Genomic DNA, 20754 nt, shown 5'->3' with positions numbered 1-20754 from the left:
TGGGGTGATCAGTCCTTGGTTCCAAATATTGGGGAAGATGCCAGAGCTAAGTATGATGTTAAAGAGTTTTAGTATAGCCAATTGGAATTTGTTGTCTGTATATTTGATCATTTCATTGAGGATACCATCAACACCACAGGCCTTTTTGGGTTGGAGGGTTTTTATTTTGTCCTGTAACTCTTTCAATGTAATTGGAGAATCCAGTGGGTTCTGGTAGTCTTTAATAGTTGATTCTAAGATCTGTGTTTGATCATGTATATGTTTTTGCTCTTTATTCTTTGTTATAGAGCCAAAAAGATTGGAGAAGTGGTTTACCCATACATCTCCATTTTGGATAGATAATTCTTCGTGTTGTTGTTTGTTTAGTGTTTTCCAATTTTCCCAGAAGTGGTTAGAGTCTATGGATTCTTCAATTGCATTGAGCTGATTTCTGACATGCTGTTCCTTCTTTTTCCGTAGTGTATTTCTGTATTGTTTTAGTGATTCACCATAGTGAAGGCGTAGACTCAGGTTTTCCGGGTCTCTATGTTTTTGGTTGGACAGGTTTCTCAATTTTTCTTAGATTTTTGCATTCTTCATCAAACCATTTGTCATTATTGTTAATTTTCTTCGGTTTTCTATTTGAGATTTTTAGATTTGATAGGGAAGCTGAGAGGTCAAATATACTGTTAAGATTTTCTACTGCCAAGTTTACACCTTCACTATTACAGTGGAACGTTTTACCCAGGAAATTGTCTAAGAGGGATTGAATTTGTTGTTGCCTAATTGTTTTTTGGTAGGTTTCCAAACTGCATTCCTTCCATCTATAGCATTTCTTAATGTTACTCAGTTCCTTTGGCTTTGATGCCTCATGATTGAGTATTGCTCTGTTTAAGTAGACTGTGATTTTGCTGTGGTCTGATAAATCAAATCAAATCAAATCAAATTTTATTTGTCACATACACATGGTTAGCAGATGTTAATGCGAGTGTAGCGAAATGCTTGTGCTTCTAGTTCCGACAATGCAGTAATAACGAGCAAGTAATCTAACTAACAATTCCAAAAAAAACTACTGTCATACACAGTGTAAGGGGATAAAGAATATGTACATAAGGATATATGAATGAGTGATGGTACAGAGCAGCATAGGCAAGATACAGTAGATGATATCGAGTACAGTATATACATATGAGATAAGTATGTAAACCAAGTGGCATAGTTAAAGTGGCTAGTGATACATGTATTACATAAGGATGCAGTCGATGATATAGAGTACAGTATCAACGTATGCATATGAGATGAACAATGTAGGGTAAGTAACATTATATAAGGTAGCATTGTTTAAAGTGGCTAGTGATATATTTACATCATTTCCCATCGATTCCCATGATTAAAGTGGCTGGAGTAGAGTCAGTGTCATTGACAGTGTGTTGGCAGTAGCCACTCAATGTTAGTGGTGGCTGTTTAACAGTCTGATGGCCTTGAGATAGAAGCTGTTTTTCAGTCTCTCGGTCCCAGCTTTGATGCACCTGTACTGACCTCGCCTTCTGGATGGCAGCGGGGTGAACAGGCAGTGGCTCGGGTGGTTGATGTCCTTGATGATCTTTATGGCCTTCCTGTAGCATCGGGTGGTGTAGGTGTCCTGGAGGGCAGGTAGTTTGCCCCCGGTGATGCGTTGTGCAGACCTCACTACCCTCTGGAGAGCCTTACGGTTGAGGGCGGTGCAGTTGCCATACCAGGCGGTGATACAGCCCGCCAGGATGCTCTCGATTGTGCATCTGTAGAAGTTTGTGAGTGCTTTTGGTGACAAGCCGAATTTCTTCAGCCTCCTGAGGTTGAAGAGGCGCTGCTGCGCCTTCCTCACGATGCTGTCTGTGTGAGTGGACCAATTCAGTTTGTCTGTGATGTGTATGCCGAGGAACTTAAAACTTGCTACCCTCTCCACTACTGTTCCATCGATGTGGATGGGGGTGTTCCCTCTGCTGTTTCCTGAAGTCCACAATCATCTCCTTAGTTTTGTTGACGTTGAGTGTGAGGTTATTTTCCTGACACCACACTCCGAGGGCCCTCACCTCCTCCCTGTAGGCCGTCTCGTCGTTGTTGGTAATCAAGCCTACCACTGTTGTGTCGTCCGCAAACTTGATGATTGAGTTGGAGGCGTGCATGGCCACGCAGTCGTGGGTGAACAGGGAGTACAGGAGAGGGCTCAGAACGCACCCTTGTGGGGCCCCAGTGTTGAGGATCAGCGGGGAGGAGATGTTGTTGCCTACCCTCACCACCTGGGGGCGGCCCGTCAGGAAGTCCAGTACCCAGTTGCACAGGGCGGGGTCGAGACCCAGGGTCTCGAGCTTGATGACGAGCTTGGAGGGTACTATGGTGTTGAATGCCGAGCTGTAGTCGATGAACAGCATTCTCACATAGGTATTCCTCTTGTCCAGATGGGTTAGGGCAGTGTGCAGTGTGGTTGAGATTGCATCGTCTGTGGACCTATTTGGGCGGTAAGCAAATTGGAGTGGGTCAAGGGTGTCAGGTAGGGTGGAGGTGATATGGTCCTTGACTAGTCTCTCAAAGCACTTCATGATGACGGATGTGAGTGCTACGGGGCGGTAGTCGTTTAGCTCAGTTACCTTAGCTTTCTTGGGAACAGGAACAATGGTGGCCCTCTTGAAGCATGTGGGAACAGCAGACTGGTATAGGGATTGATTGAATATGTCCGTAAACACACCGGCCAGCTGGTCTGCGCATGCTCTGAGGGCGCGGCTGGGGATGCCGTCTGGGCCTGCAGCCTTGCGAGGGTTAACACGTTTAAATGTCTTACTCACTTCGGCTGCAGTGAAGGAGAGACCGCATGTTTCCGTTGCAGGCCGTGTCAGTGGCACTGTATTGTCCTCAAAGCGGGCAAAAAAGTTATTTAGTCTGCCTGGGAGCAAGACATCCTGGTCCGTGACTGGGCTGGGTTTCTTCCTGTAGTCCGTGATTGACTGTAGACCCTGCCACATACCTCTTGTGTCTGAGCCGTTGAATTGAGATTCTACTTTCTCTGTACTGGCGCTTAGCTTGTTTGATAGCCTTGCGGAGGGAATAGCTGCACTGTTTGTATTCAGCCATGTTACCAGACACCTTGCCCTGATTAAAAGCAGTGGTTCGTGCCTTCAGTTTCACACGAATGCTGCCATCAATCCACGGTTTCTGGTTAGGGAATGTTTTAATCGTTGCTATGGGAACGACATCTTCAACGCACGTTCTAATGAACTCGCACACCGTATCAGCGTATTCGTCAATGTTGTTGTCTGACGCAATACGAAACATCTCCCAGTCCACGTGATGGAAGCAGTCTTGGAGTGTGGAGTCAGCTTGGTCGGACCAGCGTTGGACAGACCTCAGCGTGGGAGCTTCTTGTTTTAGTTTCTGTCTGTAGGCAGGGATCAACAAAATGGAGTCGTGGTCAGCTTTTCCGAAAGGGGGCGGGGCAGGGCCTTATATGCGTCGCGGAAGTTAGAGTAACAATGATCCAGGGTCTTTCCACCCCTGGTTGCGCAATCGATATGCTGATAAAATTTAGGGAGTCTTGTTTTCAGATTAGCCTTGTTAAAATCCCCAGCTACAATGAATGCAGCCTCCGGATAAATCGTTTCCAGTTTGCAGAGAGTTAAATAAAGTTCGTTCAGAGCCATCGATGTGTCTGCTTGGGGGATATATACGGCTGTGATTATAATCGAAGAGAATTCTCTTGGTAGATAATGCGGTCTACATTTGATTGTGAGGAATTCTAAATCAGGTGAACAGAAGGATTTGAGTTCCTGTATGTTTCTTTCATCACACCATGTCACGTTGGCCATAAGACATACGCCCCCGCCCATCTTCTTACCAGAAAGATGTTTGTTTCTGTCGGCGCGATGCGTGGAGAAACCCGCTGGCTGCACCGCTTCGGATTGCGTCTCTCCAGTTAGCCATGTTTCCGTGAAGCAGAGAACGTTACAGTCTCTGATGTCCCTCTGGAATGCTACCCTTGCTCGGATTTCATCAACCTTGTTGTCAAGAGACTGGACATTGGCAAGAAGAATGCTAGGGAGTGGTGCACGATGTGCCCGTCTCCGGAGTCTGACCAGAAGACCGCTTCGTTTCCCTCTTTTTCTGAGTCGTTTTTTTTTTTGGTCGCTGATAGGGGTGTCAGTGGGCTGACTGTGAACGCTCTGAGAGACTCTGGGTTGAGGTCAGTGATAAAGTAGTCTACAGTACTACTGCCAAGAGATGAGCTATAGGTGTACCTACCATAGGAGTCCCCTCGAAGCCTACCGTTGACTATGTACATACCCAGCGTGCGACAGAGCTGCAGGAGTTGTGACCCGTTTTTGTTGGTTATGTTGTCATAGTTGTGCCTAGGGGGGGCATATGGGGGAGGGAATGCTGTCACCTCCAGGCAGGTGTTTGTCCCCCTGTGTGCTGAGGGTGTCAGGTTCTTGTCCGGTTCTGGCATTTAGGTCACCACAGACTAGTACATGTCCCTGGGCCTGGAAATTATTGATTTCCCCCTCCAGGATGGAGAAGCTGTCTTCATTAAAATATGGGGATTCTAGTGGGGGGATATAGGTAGCACACAGGAGGACATTTTTCTCTGTTAGGATAATTTCTTTTTGAATTTCTAGCCAAATGTAGAATGTTCCTGTTTTGATTAATTTAATGGAGTGAGTTAGGTCTGCTCTATACCAAATTAGCATACCCCCTCTCTCTATCTCTCTCTCTGTCTGTCTCTCTTTACCTCTCTCAGAGCTGCATCGGTGTGCAGTGTTCTGTCTGCTCCAGGTGGGGGCGGAGATCCACGACACAGACATGGTGATAGTGGACCGGACACTCACCGACATCTGCTTTGACAACACCATAGTGTTGTAAGTCCTATTTGTGTTATGTTGTATCTAAAGCTGTGTTTACGCCATTATTGGCAAAATACCTAATCTGATTGGTCAAAAGACCAATTAGTGGAAATACACTGCTCAAAAAAATAAAGGGAACACTAAAACAACACATCCTAGATCTGAATGAATGAAATATTGTTATTAAATACTTTTTTCTTTACATAGTTGAATGTGCTGACAACTAAATCACACAAAAATGATCAATGGAAATCAAATTTATCAACCCATGGAGGTCTGGATTTGGAGTCGCACTCAAAATTAAAGAGGAAAACCACACTACAGGCTGATCCAACTCTGATGTAATGTCCTTAAAACAAGTCCAAATGAGGCTCAGTAGTGTGTGGCCTCCACGTGCCTGTATGAACTCCCTACAACGCCTGGGCATGCTCCTGTTGAGGTGGCGGATGGTCTCCTGAGGGATCTCCTCCCAGACCTGGACTAAAGCATCCGCCAACTCCTGGACAGTCTGTGGTGCAACGTGGCGTTGGTGGATGGGGCGAGACATGATGTCCCAGATGTGCTCAATTGGATTCAGGTCTGGGGAATGGGCGGGCCAGTCCATAGCATCAATGCCTTCCTCTTGCAGGAACTGCTGACACACTCCAGCCACATGAGGTCTAGCATTGTCTTGCATTAGGAGGAACCCAGGGCCAACCGCACCAGCATATGGTCTCACAAGGGGTCTGAGGATCTCATCTCGGTACCTAATGGCAGTCAGGCTACCTCTGGCGAGCACATGGAGGGCTGTGCGGCCCCACAAAGAAATGCCACCCCACACCATGACTGACCCACCGCCAAACCGGTCATGCTGGAGGATGTTGCAGGCAGCAGACTGTTCTCCACGGCGTCTCCAGACTCTGTCACATGGCGGTTGCTCAGTGTGAACCTGCTTTCATCTGTGAAGAGCACAGGGCGCCAGTGGCGAATTTGCCAATCTTGGTGTTCTCTGGCAAATGCCGACCGTCCTGTACGGTGTTGGGCTGTAAGCACAACCCCCACCTGTGGACGTCGGGCCCTCATACCACCCTCATGGAGTCTGTTTCTGACCGTTTGAGCAGACACGTGCACATTTGTGGCCTGCTGGAGGTCATTTTGCAGGGCTCTGGCAGTGCTCCTCCTTGCACAAAGGCGGAGGTAGCGGTCCTGCTGCTGGGTTGTTGCCCTCCTACGGCCTCCTCCACGTCTCCTGATGTACTGGCCTGTCTCCTGGTAGCGCCTCCATGCTCTGGACACCATGCTGACAGACACAGTAAACCTTCTTGCCACAGCTCGCATTGATGTGCCATTCTGGATGAGCTGCTCTACCTGAGCCACTTGTGTGGGTTGTAGACTCCGTCTCATGCTACCACTAGAGTGAAAGCACCACCAGCATTCAAAAGTGACCAAAACACCAGCCAGGAAGCATAGGAACTGAGAAGTGGTCTGTGGTCCCCACCTGCAGAACCAATCCTTTATTGGGGGTGTCTTGCTAATTGCCTATAATTTCCACCTGTTGTCTATTCCATTTGCACAACAGCATGTGAAATTTATTGTCAATCAGTGTTGCTTCCTAAGTGGACAGTTTGATTTCACAGAAGTGTGATTGACTTGGAGTTACATTGTGTTGTTTAAGTGTTCCCTTTATTTTTTTGAGCAGTGTATATCAGAATTGGGCTGCCTGTGTAAACACAGCCTTGCTGTCTTATCTTTCATATAGAGAGTGTTGTTTGGTCTGTATAAGGGCATGTTTATTTAATGTCATGATTGTATGATAAAGATAGATAAGATAATGGATATATTTTTGAAATCCTGTGTCAGTATCTGATACATATATATAGTCAAAAGTTTGGACACATCTACTGATTCAAGGGTTTTTCTTTATTTTTACTGTTTTCTACATTGTACAATAATAGTGACGACATAATCTAAGAAATTACACATATGGAATCATGTAGTAACCAAAAAAGTGTTCAACAAATCAAAATATATTTTATATTTGAGATTCTTCAAATTAGCCACCCTTTTCCTTGAAGACAGCTTTGCACACTCTCAACCAGCTTCACCTGGAATGCTTTTCCAACCGTCTTGAAGGAGTTCCCACATATGCTGAGCACTTGTTGACTGCTTTTCTTTCACTCTGCGGCCCAAATCTTCCAAAACTATCTCAATTGGGTTTCTGTGGGGTGATTGTGGAGGCCAGGTCATCTGATGCAGCACTCCATCACTCTCCTTCTTGGTCAAATAGCCCTTACACAGCCTGGAGGTGTGTTGGGTCATTGTCCTGTTGAAAAGAAATGATAGTTCCACTAAGCGCAAACCAGATGGGATGGCATATCGCTGCAGAATACTGTGGTAGCCATGCTGGTTAAGTGTGCCTTGAATTCTAAACAAATCACTGACAGTGTCACCAGCAATGTACCATCACACCTGCGCCTCCATGCTTCACGGTGGGAACCACACATGCGGAGATAATCTGTTCACCTACTCTGCATCTCACAAAGACATGGCGGTTGGAACCAAAAATCTGAAATTTGGACTCATCAGACCAAAGGACAGACTTCAACCAGTCTAATATCCATTGCTCGTGTTTCTTGGCCGCCCAAGCAAGTGTTCTTATTGGTGTCCTTTAGTAGTGGTTTCTTTGCAGCAATTCGACCATGAAGGCCTGATTCACACAGTCTCCTCTGAACAGTTGATGTTGAGATATGTCTGTTACTTGAACTTTGTGAAGCATTTATTTGGACTGCAATTTCTGAGGCTGGTAACTCTATGAACGTATCCTCTGCAGCAGAGGTGACTGGGTCTTCCTTTCCTGTGGCGGTCCTCATGAGAGCCAGTTTCATCATAGCGCTTGATGGTTTTTCCGACTTCAGTTGAAGAAACGTTAAAAGTTCTTGACATTTTCCGCATTGACTGACTTCATGTCTTAAAATAATGATGGACTCGCGTTTCTCTTTGCTTATTTAATTTGTTCTTGCCGTAATATGGACTTGGTCTTTTACCAAATAGGGCTATCTTCTATATACCCCCCTACATTGTCACAACACAACTGATTGGCTCAAACACATTAAGAAGGAAAGACATTCCACAAATGAACTTTTTACAAGGCACACCTGTTAATTGAAATGCATTCCAGGTGACAACCTCATGAAGCTGGTTGAGAGAATGCCAAGAGTTTGCAAAGCTGTCATCAAGGCAAAGGGTGGCTACTTTGAAGATTCTCAAATATAAAATGTATTTTGATTTAACACTTTGATGATTACTAAATGATTCCGTATGTGTTATTTCATCATTTTGGTGTCTTCACTATTATCCTACCATTTTGGAAATAGTAAAAATAAAGAAAAACCCTTGAATGAGTAAGTGTCCAAACGTTTGACTGATACTGTACACTGACTGTACAAACCATTACGAACACCTGCTCTTTCCATGACATAGACTGTACAGGTGAATCCAGGTGAAAGCTGTGATCCTTTATTGATGTCCCTTGTTAAATCCACTTCAATCAGTGTAGATGAAGGGGAGGAGACAGGTTAAAGGAGGATTTTTAAGCCTTGAGACAATTGAGACATTGATTGTGTATATGTGTCATTCACCATTTGAGGGTGAATGGGCAAGACAAAATATTTGAGTATGGTAGTAGGTGCCAGGCGCATTGGTTTGTGTTATGAACTGCAATGTTGCTGGGGTTTTCACGCTCAACAGTCTCCCATGTGTATCAAGAATGGTCCACCACCCAAAGGACATCCAGCCAACTTGACACAACTGTCGGAAGCATTGGAGTCAACATGCGCCAGCATCCCTGTGGAACGCTTTCGACAGCTTGTGGAGTCCATGACCTGACAAATTGAGGCTGTTCTGAGGGTAAATGTGTCTGCAACTGAATTAGGAAGGTGTTCTTAATGTTTGTACACTCAATGTACATTCTGTGTCTGTATAAGTATGTGTTTTCGGTGTGTGACTGTGTTTGCTTATATTTGTTTTTGCTGTGTGCATGTGTGTGCATGTGTGTGCATGTGTGTGCATGCATTTCTATGCACGTATAACTGTGTATCTCTCCATATGTGTTTGCCGTGTCAAGCAGCGAGGCCAGCCCGGGATTTGAGCTGCGCGTGGAGCTGTACAGCTGCTGTTCAGAGGAGGACTACTCCACAGGGAGCACGCCTCGGAAACTAGCCAGCAAACTGAGCAGCTCTCTGGGCCGTTCGGCAGGGAAGAAGCTCCGCGTCGCCATGGACCCTGGAGCCTGCAGCCCCATCAGCAACGGAGGAGGAGCCACACTGCTGCTGCCTCTGCCCACAGTGGTGTGAGTGTTTATGTTGTGTACACACGCTACTTCTGTAGTGATATTCACACACCCTGAGACTTATTTCTAGGCATGTAGTGTACAGTCATTCATACAGACACACGTATGCAGTCCTGCAGCGAAACACCCACACAAAGTCACTGACGTAGACACCGACGTGTATATTTAGTACCACAGTCACACAGCTCACCAGTGCCTCTGCCATGTGTTCTGTTCACAGGGGACCGAAGTACCATCTCCTGGCCCACACCACCCTGTCACTGTCACACGTCCAGGACAGTTTCCGCACACATGACCTCAGCATCTCGGGCAACGGTAGGTCACAGAAGGGATGTGGTTTATCCCATGTACAGTAAATATGGGTCAGACTTCTCTTTCTCTCCCTCCCTCTGTTTCGGTACCTCTCGCTCTCTCAGCTCCCCACACCTCTCTGATTCAGAGGGATTGGGTTCAATGCGGAAGACAACATTTTGGTTGAATGCATTGTTGTGCAACCGACTAGATATCCTCTTTCGCATCTCTTTCTCTCTCCATTTTATCCCAGTCTCCCTCCCTCTCCCAGCCACGGTGTTAGCTGACTGACAGTCATTGTCAAGGTCATAGTAATAAATTGGAGTGCTGTGTAAAACTCCAATGATGAGGTGTACAGGGGAGTAGACACCCTGACATGTGCAGCAGCTTAATTCATTATTACAGCTGTAATATAGTTTCATGTTGTTAAGGGGCTCACCTTGCAGCTGTGAGACTTTTATTCCCTGCTATTGTGTGTGTGTGTGTGTGTGTGTGTGTGTGTGGATGTTTTGTTTCATTCCTTGCTCTCTCTATCCCCCTCTCTGTCTTTCCCTCTAGAGGAGTGTTCACACTGGGTGCCTCTCTACGGCAATGTGTGTTGTCGCCTGGCTGCCCAGCCTCACTGTATGACCCAACAGATGATGAGCGGCTGCTTGAAGGTCAAGGTGAGGGTGCCTGTGTGTGTTTGGGAGGATAGCAAGGCATGTCTCTCTCTCTCTCTAATTAGCGCCTCTGTCTCTCACAGCAGTTTGGTGACCCTCAGAGTTGGACAAACGTCTACGGCGTCCTTAAAGGGACAAACCTTTTCTGTTATCACCGGCAAGAGGATGTAGAGGCTAACATAGAGCCAGCTTTTACCATTTCCATCAATAAGGTCAGTGGATGAAACAATAAAGCATGCTAGCTGGTGGCCCCTGACCCACAGCAAAAAGTCCTCATTCAGCTTCAGACAGAGACCGTTTTGTAGAATCATGCATCAATCAACAGCTCTGACTGCTCTGCTCTCAGGAGAATCAAGCTGAACCCAGTGAGGCGGAACAGGGCACTGCTTCCACCTACTGGTGGGGATGGGGAAATACATTTGGAGTACTGTCTTTAGGGCGTCACAATAATATCTCCTTTCTCCTGAAATGTACACTCATTTACTACTTCCCAAAGCATTGGATTGGTGGAGGCATGGGCTACAGGAAGTTTCCACCCATTATACCTGTCCTTTCCTTTCAAATTAGTGAAGGGAAGTGAACATGTGCACACTTTGGGAGGAATGAGAGACAACTGGGACGTATTTAACTTATATTTAACTAGGCAAGTCCATTAAGAACAAATTCTTATTTACAATGACGGCCTACACAGGCCAAACCTGGACCACGCTGGGCCAATTGTGCACCGCCCTATGGGACTCCAAATCACACCTGGATAGCTGATAACTGGGACAGATTCATGCTTGAGGTTACTTGAGTGGACTTGGCATATATGTCACTCACCGCTCTGCGCGTCAGTAAGTGCATTCACGCACTGTGAGTTGACGAGAAAATCAATGCTTTGATGCTTAAATTCATATTTTTGGGGAGGTTATTGAATCATTTGGTCAAATGCAACATTATTAGCTGATTGTGTGTGTGTATCCGGTGTGTTAGAAGACGAGAATACGGGCGTCGGAGAAGGACCTCCACAATAAGGCCCAGAGCATCTGTATCAGTAACCATTATGGAGGAGAGGAGGTGACACACACACTCTCAGCAGACAGTCGTGAAGACACACACCGCTGGATGGAGGCCTTCTGGCAACAGTTCTATGACATGAGTAAGTAGGCGGATCACATGATTAGGGGCCTGAGTTCTTCATTGGTGAGCTCAGGTAAAAACTCCTGGCCCTAGAGTAGACATACACACCCTACACTATAGGTCCTGATATGGTCTTGTTCATGTGCTCATTGACTCCTGATGTGTCGTTAGTGGTTTTCTCAGGTTGATTGGATGTTGGAAGATGACTGACAGTTTCCTTCTTCCATGCAGGCCAATGGAAGCAGTGCTGTGACGACCTAATGAAGATTGAGCTGCCATCACCCCGGAAACCAACCCTGGTCACATCGAAACAGGGTTCTCTTTACCATGAAATGGGTAAGACAGCGACCCAAATTGTCCAAAATACTTTTTATATGATTCAGTAATATGTTGTGGACACTTAGACTTGAGTTTCTTTCTGCTTTTATTTATTTGTAATAAATCTAGAACATATAGTAATTTGTTAGTTATACGTTTAGGGTTACAAAAATTATAGCTTAATAATAGGTTAATAGGTTTACAAAAACAAATAAATGAAATATATACTGAACAAAAATATATAAATGCAAATTGCAACAATTTCAATGATTTTACTCAGTTACAGTTAATATAAGGACATCAGTCAATAGAAATAAATAAATGAGGCACTAATCTATAGATTTCACTTGACTGTGCAGGGTGCAGCCATGGGTAGGCCCACACTTGTGGAGTCAAGCCCAGCCAATAAATAAAAAATCCCAAAAAGAATGGCTTTATTACAGACAGAAATACTCCTCAATTTCATCAGCTGTCGGGGTGGCTGGTCTCAGACGATCCCGCAGGTGAAGAAGCAGGATGTGGAGGTCCTGGGCTGGTTACACGTGGTCTGCGGTTGTGAGACCAGTTGGACGTATTTCCAAATTCTCTAAAAAGATGTTGGAGGCGGCTTATGGTAGAGAAATGAACATTAAATTATCTGTCAACAGCTCTGGTGGACGTTCCTGCAGTCAGCATGCCAATTGCACACTCCATCAAAACTTGAGACATCTGTGTCATTGTGTTGTGTGACAAAACTGCACATTTTATAGTGGCCTTTTGTCCTCAGCACCAGGTGCATCTGTGTAATGATCATGCTGTTTAATCAGCTTCTTGATATACCACACCTGTCAGGTGGATGGATTATCTTGGCAAAAGAGAAATGCTCACTACCAGGGATGTAAACAAACGTGTGGGCAAAATCTTAGAGAAATACGCTTTTTGTGCGCGTGGAACATTTCTGGGATTTTTATTTCAGCTCATGAAACATGGGACCAACACTTTAAATTTTGTTCAGTATATTTCCAGAGGATGATAGTCCCCTTAACCGCATGCGTGTTTCTGACTGTTCTAACAGTGGTGGTACATATGCATGAGCTCTCCATCGGACTCTACTCTGAGCTGCCTATTACCGCACTAGCACACCAACCTCTATGCATAATGGATGGAAGTGTTCTTTTCCCTGACGTGCTGACTCTCTCTCTCCCTCTTCCTTTATCTCTCTCTCTCTCTCATTGTGTGTCTCTCAATCTTTCCTTTTTGTCTATCACCTTCCCTGCCACTCTCCTTTGTTCCTGTCCTCAAATTACATTCCCCCCCCTTTTTTTCCACCATTATCATTCTATTCCCATCATTGTTAATTTTACACTCCAATGGAATTCTAATATTCATACATTCTAAATTAACTCCTTTTTACCGTGTTATGCACATCAATTTATTCCCCAAATCATGTATCACAACTTTATTTCACCCTGCCCGTCAATGCACATAAAACCTGCCCCCCGGACCCTAGCCCCCTCACCATCCCGTCCTGTGAGGGTATCTTGCTGCAGGATAATGCTGTGTCTGCTGAGATTCGTGCTCTGCTCTCCTCCTATTACAACGACAGGTGAAGTACCAGTGGGGTCCACTCACACATTGCAGTATTGAACCTGACCCCACCCCCCCTTCAACTAGCATCACCAAGTCTAGGTCTACCCTCGCTGAACTGTATTCGACTGTCTCAACGTTATTAGGACGGTCTGTACGGCCACAGTGATCACTTTCCTCTGTTCCTCCTAGTTATTGACACCTCTGATGACATCAGCACCGTGACGGACATCCTGGCGCGCCGGATGCAGGAGCTGGAGCTGAGGAGCCAGCTGGGGACCTCTCCTCCCTGGATGTCCCTGTTTCAGGACTCTCCTGGTTGCCCCCGCACCCACAACCGCCTCCCCCACAGCCCCCTGCGCTGCCCCCGGCCCGGCCTGCTCTCCTCAGAAGCCAGCCTGACCTCGGACAGCGACAGCCCCTGCAGCACCAGCCTTTGCTCCCGCCACAGTGGCTGGGCAGAGCCCCTCTCCCTCTCCTCCCCCTCCTCACACTTCCGCCCCCGCACCCTCTCCCTGGACGCCAAGCTCAGCACCCTCAGGGGCAGGGGGTGTGGAGGGGTGTTACAGTGCTCCTGTCAGCCCCCCTCCTCCTCCTCCCTTGCCCCCATCCCAGCCCAACGCGTCCCCCAGGCCACCCTGTCCTGCTCCAACTCTACCTCCAGTAACAGCTCCAGCGAGGGCAGCCACAGCCCTGAGTTGTCAGACGGCACCCCTTTCTCACACCCCTCTTCGGCCCGTCAGAGCCTCAGGAACTTGAGGGCTAAACTGGACCCCCGGAATTGGCTCCAGAGCCAGGTATAACCCAGCTCAGACCCCCAAATCACCCAAGGCCCTGGTAAGAACTGACAGGAAGGAAGCCCCCACTTCCTCTCTGATGAAAGGGCCTTGGTGTTAACTGGAATGACTTCACTCTAATGACAGGAGAATTGTCAGTATATGGGAATGTTTAGTATCTGAGTGAGGTCATAGGGTTGTTGGTGTAACTTGTGATCTATTCAAATGGCTAGACCCACTGTCGTCGGTAATGGCAATTAAATCCTGCCAGAAAAAGTCCTCTGAAACTACTAATACACTGATTTGCTTATTGCATGATTGTGCTCGAAGTCAAGGAATGTGTTGTTTCAGATCTTTAAACTGCTCAGAAAGTGAATGAATTTTGAAAACTCAACTTAATGCAACTGTGCTCCCATTAATTTACTATGCTACTTGTTACTACAACTACTACTGTGATAACATCTGGGTCACTTCCTCTGCTGGGTTTCCAGAACTTCCCCTACATTCATGAACACATTGTAGGCCTAATACACATCAACCAATATTTGAGTTCACCGGGACATTCCGTTAAGAAACTGACTGCAATTATTTGTACCAATGTATGGAGTAATTATAATGAATTGAAGGAAGCCAAAGGTAATGTACTATATAATCAGGAGAAGCCATATTAACTCCTGTGTTACACTGCCTCATTCAAGTACCGTGTGCAAATGTACTGACTTTGAAGAGCGTAGAACCTGGGAATGTGCATACATGGGTGAAGAGTTTTGGAATCCCACAACTCTGACCTCTTAGTTTGTGGTACTACAGTCGTAATGTTATACCCGGCAAACCGGTCTCAGAATTCTGCTGCAATACCATATGAAACATTGTAATCCATCAAGTATGCAATGCAGGACATATTGATCTCTAGAAAATATTGTGTTGTGTTTTTTTTGTCTTGAAATAGTGTAGTCTTTCACCTAATGCCAAGCAGCTGATTGTATTGGTTAAGTGATGAGGTGGGCAGGGGTAGGTGTGTCTCTGGTCTGTGCAGTAAAGCCTAACAATCCCTGTGCTTCTGATGGACTTTCTAACATGCTACTGTGTCACAAGGGCTCGCAGCTGGCTCACTCCTTTTTACTCAGAGCAAAACACCTGTACATGCTTCAAAGTGGCATTTGTTACTCTAAAGTTTTTTTGTAATAAGTTAACAAAACTCTTTTTCTTATACATTATACATGATTGATTTTGTTATAAATACAGCTATATTGATTTATTTTTAACAGATTGCATATCTATAACTGTGTCTAATAGATAACATTGAATGTTAACCTTGCAAGAGTGTCTTGTGTTAGCAGACTGTCTGCATGCATGTCATCCTAGGGGAGAAAGGAATAAGAACTGTCAGTCATGTTTTAAATACTGTATTAACATAACAATAATAAATGATGTATCTATTCAGAAACAGCCTTGGATTATTTATTCTGTCATATCTCTCCTTTTTAGTGGAAATGATATACATCGTATAATCCCAGTAGAAATGTCACGTCAGTATGACATGAGGATTAAAGCCATCCACTAACTCTAGATCAAACATCCCTCTCGATCAAACATCATGTGCTTTTTGTCAATGTTGACTAACTCTGTGTCAGTTGACCAAAAACCTATGTCAACATAGACCCATTCTATTTACAGAGCATGCCCACACACTTTATTCAAAATAAATAATAAAACGAGTGCATGCCAAAGTATTTTGTTTTTATATAGTTTAGAGACTGAATTAATATTTCACCCATTTAGAGTTGAAGTCTGAATGTGCTCTAAGAGCCATTGACCTAGATATCACGATCATTCTCTGCACACGGAATCCAAGGCTGCGTCGCGATTCTCCACCCGTCTCCCAGTGTGCACTTCCACACATTAACAGTCCTGGATTTAAAATAATTGTGGATTGGTCAAATCCTTTGCTAGACAGACTTTCCACCATTGTTAAATCTATGATGTGGAGTGTAAAAGTGCACACTTTGGGAAAAGGGTAAAGAATTGGGAAGCAGCCAAACTGTCACATGAATCTTTCAATAGGAATTTGTGCTTGTTGAAAATGCCATTTTCACAGTGTTGAAAATAAAAGGAAAACCACACAGTAACTGGTTTGTCTCATTTCAAGAATGTGCTAACACTTTTATTCTATTGCGAGTGTGATGGATTATACAGAGCGGGCTTTTTCTGGATTCAAATGGGGTTTAGGTGGGGGGCATGGCCAATGGTGCAGCTGTTGACTTAATCACTGAAATAAAAGCTAGACAGTCAGGGAGAATATTTTTTTTTTAAATAAAAAAATAAAATGAATTTTGTTGTTTGAGTCACTCAGATGGTACAAACCATGGCAAAATGTGTGGAATTGTAGGACATTTTCTTAAAAGAAAAAAGTCAGCCTCATTGCAAAATGTGTAGAATTACAGGAACTTTATCTTTGAGAACTAACAAATACTTAGAGGCCTTCCTGTTGGCTCCAGTGACTAAATGTAGCTGTTCTAAAGCAAAGTTGCTGCAATTCTACACATTTTGCAATGAGGCTGACATTTTTTTCTAAGAAAATGTCCTACAATTCTACACATTTTGCCATGTTTATGCTATCTGAGTGACTCAAACAAAATCCATTAATTTATTTTTTTATTCTCCCTGACGGTCTAGCTTTTATTTCAGTAATTGTTAGTTCTCAAATATAATCCTGTTTATAAATATATAGGCCCATTATCTTTTCTACATACTTTATATCTGGTTTAAGTCAATTAAATTAAATGAAGTTGTATTGGTCACATACACATATTTAGCAGATGTTATTGCGGGTGTAGAGACAATGCTTCTGTTCCTAGCTCAAACAGTAGAGTTGTATCTAAAAACAATTCACAACAATACACACATCTAGAAGTAAAATAATGGAATGAATAAATATTAGATAACACTGACAAAAAATATATTTTTATTTTATTCATAGGCGGCCCGAAAAAAAACTTGGCCCGCCCGAGACTAGTGTTACAAAATATATAGGTCTCCTCCACCAGCTGGCTGTCTCCCTCTCTCTTAGCCTGGGGACAATGTTATAAAAGATACTGATGAGTCATGCCCTGTCTGTCTGTCAGTCTGTCTCTGTGTAGGTGTTGTGCTGTCACATTGTGTCCTCTAAAGGGAGCTATGTTATTCATCTCCAGTCCAAGCGGGCCTCCCTAAGGTTTCTTAAATATGTTTTAGCCCAGCGACAGCACACCTGATTCAGCTACTCAACTAATGATCAAGAGCTTGAGTAGTTGTGGGGACTCCTGAGGTACTGGGGTTAAGAAACACTGTCATATGAGAGGCTGCCTCATGGGAAAGAGCATTCCAACGATCACACAACCTAATATTTATCTTAATATTACATAATAAACAAGGTTTATTTTCCAGTCTTTAATGAATCCTGTAATAATGGGAATCTCAATATTCTGTCAATCATTGCCTGATCTAATTCAATGGGGGCATTTTGATGAATCATTTAAAATAACATACTTTGGATCACATCAGTTTATAATAGACAGTACAAGGAAATCCTGTTAATTGAGGGGGTGAATTATATTCCTCACATCCCCCAACCTAACTCTGCAAAAGATTCAAACTGGGGGTGCCATGTGGCTAGCAGATGCCATGTGGCTAGCAGATCCCATACGGCTAGCAGATGCCATGTGGCTAGCAGATGCCATGTGGCTAGCAGATGCCATGTGGCTAGCAGATGCCATGTGGCTAGCAGATGCCATGTGTGTTGGATGCCCGTAGCGCCAATCCGGCCAAGGTCCTCCAGGCAAACGTGGAGAAGCGTGCTGGGCAGGTGCCGGCTCTGTCGATGTACCCCGAGGCGATGTGGTGGAGCCGTTTTGCACCAAACGTTTGATAGTGTCCAGGCATTACCTGGTCCACCTGCTCACTATCCACCAGCCCCACCAGGCGCTCACAGCTACTGACGTAGTCGCTGACACGGCTGGTGGGCAGCCAGTCGATTATGGCTCCGTCATAGACCACGTCCCCGCTGAACAGCATCTTGTTGTCCCCGTCGTGCAGGCAGATGCTGCCCCGGGAGTGGCCGGGCATGTGCAGCACCTTCAGCTGCCTGTCGCCCAGGTTGATGACATCACCTGAGGGAGAGCAAGGAGAGAGAGACGTGGAAAATGGACTCATTGAGCAATAAGATATTCCAACTGCATTGCAGCACTGACACAGCAGAAGTGTATTGACTGGTGTAAAAATGACACAGGGATAGGACGCTAGGTGGGGAGAGTTTGCTCCAACTTTGTTAAGTGAGCAGCAATGAGTGAAAATGAAACAAGAAGGGACAAAATACCTGCTATGATGAAGAATATGGATCAATCAGGAGTGAGAGTGGGTGGGTGGGTGTGTGTGTGTGTGTGTGTGTGTGTGTGTGTGTGTGTGTGTGTGTGTGTGTGTGTGTGTGTGTGTGTGTGTGTGTGTGTGTGTGTGTGTGTGTGTGTGTGTGTGTGTGTGTGTGTGTGTGTGTGTGTGTGTGTGTGTGTGTGTGTGTGTGTGTGTGTGTGTGTGTGTGTGTGTTTGTGTCTGTGTGTGTGTGTGTGTGTGTGTGTGTGTGTGTGTGTGTGTGTGTGTGTGTGTGTTTGTGTCATAAAAAGAAGACTTGTGGTCTGTGGATGTGAATGAAAATGAGGACGTTCTCCCTGTCAGGCTCTGTAGTTATTCAGTATGGCTGGGTCTAGGCTGCTGTACTTCCCTGGCTGAAATAAAATCCATCAAAGTTATGGGCTGAGTATGAAAATAGCATCTCTGCAGATACAGGCATACTGCAGAATAACAACCACTAATGCTATTTGTGAGCCACTGTCATTCACACATTAAAGCCATGACCTTAAATAATCCCTCCTAGGGGACAACATTGTACAGTTCATGTAACCAAGTCAAACTGATGTAGGGAGTGAAACGTCATCTTAACAATGTGCAGCCAGAGACCCAACAATAGGCCTTTTTGAAGCTCTGACTTCTATTGAGAGAGTATGGTGAGATTGATTATACAGTTAGAAAACTGTATAAAATAGGGGTGGATCATGCTTAATGTGAGGCTGTGTGTGTGTGTGTGCGTGTGTTCTTGCATGTGTGCGCTTGCATGCGCACCTGTGCGCGAGTGTGTGTGTGTGTGTGTGTGTGTGTGTGTGTGTGTGTGAGTTGGGAGGTCAGTGTTGGTGCCCTGCCAAGTCTACTCTGCAGTATACATTTCCCTATGGGATGCAGCTTAATGCGAAAGCGGATTCCAATGCAATGTTGATTTTCTGTAACAAGGGGCAAATCCACATCCTTTAAGGACTGTGTAATTACATTCATATTGACCATATCCTTCTCTCAAATCCATATCATGCATTAGAGACTGAACACAGCAAATGGTCTTTCAGATTACTGGTAATAATCATGCCACCACATTGGTGTACCATAACCACTAGATTGTATGGTTTGGTTATTACCTTCTTGTAGTATGTGTGTTGGTTGTACAGCCTTGACCCTGTATCCTCTGGCCCTCCATCCTGGCCAGGGAGCCTGGACTATCTCTCTGTCAGACAGCCACGTAACGGTCTCGTAGTTGTCTCCGTTGGCCAGTGCATCGACCTCTGCACTGTGGACTCCCACCAGTTCGAACTGATGCAGACCACCTGAGTGGTCGAAGTGGGCGTGGGTGGCGATCGCCAAAATGGGGTTCTTTCGCTGCGGGTCGTCTCCAAGCAGACATTTGGTGTTAATGTAATCTGGTAAACTCCTCAACCCCAAGCCTGTGTCTATCACTACATCTTGGTGAGATCCTCGAAGGAGCCAAATATTTGCTCTGTTTGACGAATCAAAAAACTTCTCCTGGATCCAGTACAGACCTTCTCCGATGGATTTGTGCGCGTACCAGTCCGTTGCAGACATCCCAATTCATGCACTTGGCGTAATAATCAAATATGTTATGCGGTCAATTTTGTTGATGCACACTGGTACTATAATATCACTCTATTTACGCAAAAAAAGAATGGTGGTCTCCGGATACACAGTTGTGGGAGGAACGCATGTTGACTGAACGAATATAATGTGAAACCAAACACTAATTGTCAGCTAAGAACACACCCACCATGTCGTCATAAAAAACATGCCCTTGAATGCGTCGCTACAAAGCATCAGTTGTGTGCGGAGGAGAACGGTTTCCAATTCAATTCAATTCAAGGGCTTTATTGGCATGGGAAACATGTGTTAACATTGCCAAAGCAAGTGAGGTAGACAACATACAAAGTGAATATATAAAGTGAAAAACAACAAAAATTAACAGTAAACATTACACATACAGAAGTTTCAAAACAGTAAAGACATTACAAATGTCATATTATATATATATATATATATATATATATATATATATATATATATATATACAGTGTTTTAGCAATGTACAAATGGTTAAAGGACACAAGATAAAATAAATAAGCATAAATATGGGTTGTATTTACAATGGTGTTTGTTCTTCACTGGTTGCCCTTTTCTCGTGGCAACAGGTCACAAATCTTGCTGCTGTGATGGCACACTGTGGAATTTCACCCAGTAGATATGGGAGTTTTTCGAAATTGGATTTGTTTTCGAATTCTTTGTGGATCTGTGTAATCTGAGGGAAATATGTCTCTCTAATATGGTCATACATTGGGCAGGAGGTTAGGAAGTGCAGCTCAGTTTCCACCTCATTTTGTGGGCAGTGAGCACATAGCCTATCTTCTCTTGAGAGCCATGTCTGCCTACGGCGGCCTTTCTCAATAGCAAGGCTATGCTCACTGAGTCTGTACATAGTC

At 44.8% G+C, this 20754-nt stretch overlaps 2 protein-coding genes across 9 annotated transcripts in view; one reads left to right on the top strand and one right to left on the bottom strand.

The window, feature by feature from the left end:
• Positions 1–15359, top strand: part of rtkna (rhotekin a) — a 113869-nt gene extending 98510 nt beyond the window's left edge. For 3 of the 8 annotated variants that reach the window (XM_042320336.1, XM_042320340.1, XM_042320341.1), the window contains exons 5-13: positions 4748–4865; positions 8953–9177; positions 9398–9492; positions 10027–10133; positions 10214–10342; positions 11106–11271; positions 11484–11588; positions 13060–13155; positions 13329–15359. In XM_042320336.1, the coding sequence (XP_042176270.1) occupies positions 4748–4865; positions 8953–9177; positions 9398–9492; positions 10027–10133; positions 10214–10342; positions 11106–11271; positions 11484–11588; positions 13060–13155; positions 13329–13939 (1652 nt within the window). In that variant the 3' untranslated portion in view covers positions 13940–15359. The remainder of the gene's footprint in view (positions 1–4747; positions 4866–8952; positions 9178–9397; positions 9493–10026; positions 10134–10213; positions 10343–11105; positions 11272–11483; positions 11589–13059; positions 13156–13328) is intronic. The other 5 variants (XM_042320342.1, XM_024415477.2, XM_042320338.1 and 2 more) reach the window with 4 other exon arrangements.
• Positions 15360–16854: 1495 nt separating this feature from the next.
• LOC112246892 (metallo-beta-lactamase domain-containing protein 2-like) lies at positions 16855–20000 on the bottom strand. Its single transcript, XM_024415488.2, has 2 exons — positions 19408–20000; positions 16855–18060 (listed from the first exon to the last, which is right to left on the bottom strand). The coding sequence occupies exons 1-2, from the start codon at positions 19847–19849 to the stop codon at positions 17672–17674; spliced, it is 831 nt and encodes a 276-aa protein (XP_024271256.1). The 5' UTR covers positions 19850–20000; the 3' UTR covers positions 16855–17671.
• Positions 20001–20754: the final 754 nt, after the last annotated feature.

Source organism: Oncorhynchus tshawytscha, linkage group LG04 (assembly GCF_018296145.1).
Source record: "Oncorhynchus tshawytscha isolate Ot180627B linkage group LG04, Otsh_v2.0, whole genome shotgun sequence".
Taxonomy (NCBI): domain Eukaryota; kingdom Metazoa; phylum Chordata; class Actinopteri; order Salmoniformes; family Salmonidae; genus Oncorhynchus; species Oncorhynchus tshawytscha.
The sequence above is the reverse complement of the archived record's forward strand: the minus strand, read 5'-3'. Positions and strand labels throughout refer to the sequence as shown.

Bases quoted from the DNA above. Each gene is read 5' to 3' on its own strand.
- LOC112246892 (XM_024415488.2), bottom strand. From the start codon at position 19,849: ATGTCTGCAACGGACTGGTACGCGCACAAATCCATCGGAGAAGGTCTG. The intron at 18,061-19,407 runs GTAATAACCAAA...GCTCTCCCTCAG, and splicing joins AACACACATACTACAAGAAG to GTGATGTCATCAACCTGGGC.